The 1,620-nt window shown below is 61.4% G+C and overlaps 1 protein-coding gene across 1 annotated transcript; it reads left to right on the plus strand.

Moving 5' to 3' along the window:
- Nucleotides 1–116: 116 nt before the first annotated feature.
- On the plus strand, nt 117–805 carry LOC103754427 (histone H2A type 2-C; the record flags this gene model as incomplete). Its single annotated transcript, XM_018080182.2, is given in 1 exon segment — nt 117–805. A coding segment is annotated over 1 exon segment (622 nt), but the record flags the coding sequence as incomplete, so codon positions are not given.
- Nucleotides 806–1,620: the final 815 nt, after the last annotated feature.

Below are 1,620 nucleotides of genomic sequence, written 5' to 3' on the forward strand. Positions count from 1 at the left end.
TGGCTGCGAACGTGCGTCTGCCACAAATCACTACAACAGCTCCACGTCCCGGGCAGAAGCGAAGTGACGTGATCGACTTTGTGCCACTTATTTATAGCCCCCTTATGCAAATGAAGCATCAGCTTTGTTCACTCTCATTGGGCAAAATAAAAGGCATCACCATTCCTCAATAGCCTGGTTTTATTGGTCAGAATTCGATTCGCCTCGTCATTGGCTGCTCAGACGAGACCTACTTCTCAGCCTATCAGCGAAGGGACGAGGTACTAAAGCGGGGCTGTAGACGGGGAGCGCCGTCTGCCCACTCGGTCCTGCAGCGAGTTGTTCCAAGCGGCGAGCGAGCCAGGGAAGATGTCCGGGCGCGGGAAGCAGGGCGGGAAGGCGCGGGCCAAGGCCAAGTCGCGCTCGTCGCGGGCCGGGCTGCAGTTCCCCGTGGGCCGCGTGCACCGCCTGCTGCGCAAGGGCAACTACGCCGAGCGGGTGGGCGCCGGCGCGCCCGTCTACCTGGCGGCCGTGCTCGAGTACCTGACGGCCGAGATCCTGGAGCTGGCGGGCAACGCGGCCCGCGACAACAAGAAGACGCGCATCATCCCCCGCCACCTGCAGCTCGCCATCCGCAACGACGAGGAGCTCAACAAGCTGCTGGGCAAGGTGACGATCGCGCAGGGCGGCGTGCTGCCCAACATCCAGGCCGTGCTGCTGCCCAAGAAGACTGAAAGCCACAAAGCCAAGAGCAAGTAAAGCAGGCGGCGAAAGCGTCCCGAGCCCAGAAGCGAACCCAAAGGCTCTTTTCAGAGCCACCCACAGCCTCGAGAAAGAGCTTGAGACGCTGCGGATCGTGCATCCGGGGGAGCTGAAGGGAGCGCTTAGTCTTTTATGTGTGGTTTTGGGTGCGTGCGTGGCGGGTGGGTTGGGACGTGTCCCTTTCGTAGAGCCCGGCGCGGGCTGGTTCTGCCGGAGAGCTCAGTCGCGGCCGGGCGGTCTCCGCTGTGGTCGTGAGCCACCGCCGGCGAGAGCTCCCTTGTCACTTTCCCGGGGCTGCGGGGCGGGTGCGCTTTGCTGGGACGAGCGTCCCGGGATCGGAGCGCGGGCTCTGCCGAGCAAGGAAGGTGGCGGACGGAGCCAATCGGCGTCCGCGCGGGCTTTTGGAAATGGCGCGGGCGCTTAACCCGATCGGCGCTGGACAGGGGTCTGGGCGTCTGGGCTAGGGCTGCCGGCAGCGCCGCCCGCTGAAAAGTGATCAAGCGCCTGCTTCACAACCCCTGCCGTGTCCGTCAAACACGCTGGTCACGAGGAAACAAAGGATTATTTTCTTGGGGGAGGGTGTTATTGCCTTAACCGGGGTTTTGGCGTTTTTCTTAAGCCGCTTAGAAGCTGCAGCCCTACATGAAAAATGGGGTTGGGGGTTGGCGAGGCGGAGAGCGGGAGCATGAAAAGGAGACTTCCTGAAAAGAAAGCAGGAGCAAACACAAATACAGCCAAGCAACACAGCTCTTCTGAAAGAGAAAGTGGGTGGCTCTTAAAAGAGCCTTTGGGTTCGGTTTCTCGAGGTGATCCGGGAACAAAAGGTTCGGTTTAGCCGCCGAAGCCGTAGAGGGTGCGTCCCTGGCGCTTAAGGGCGTA

This window comes from Manacus vitellinus, unplaced genomic scaffold (assembly GCF_001715985.3).
Source record: "Manacus vitellinus isolate BGI_N305 unplaced genomic scaffold, ASM171598v3 scaffold_770_pilon, whole genome shotgun sequence".
Taxonomy (NCBI): domain Eukaryota; kingdom Metazoa; phylum Chordata; class Aves; order Passeriformes; family Pipridae; genus Manacus; species Manacus vitellinus.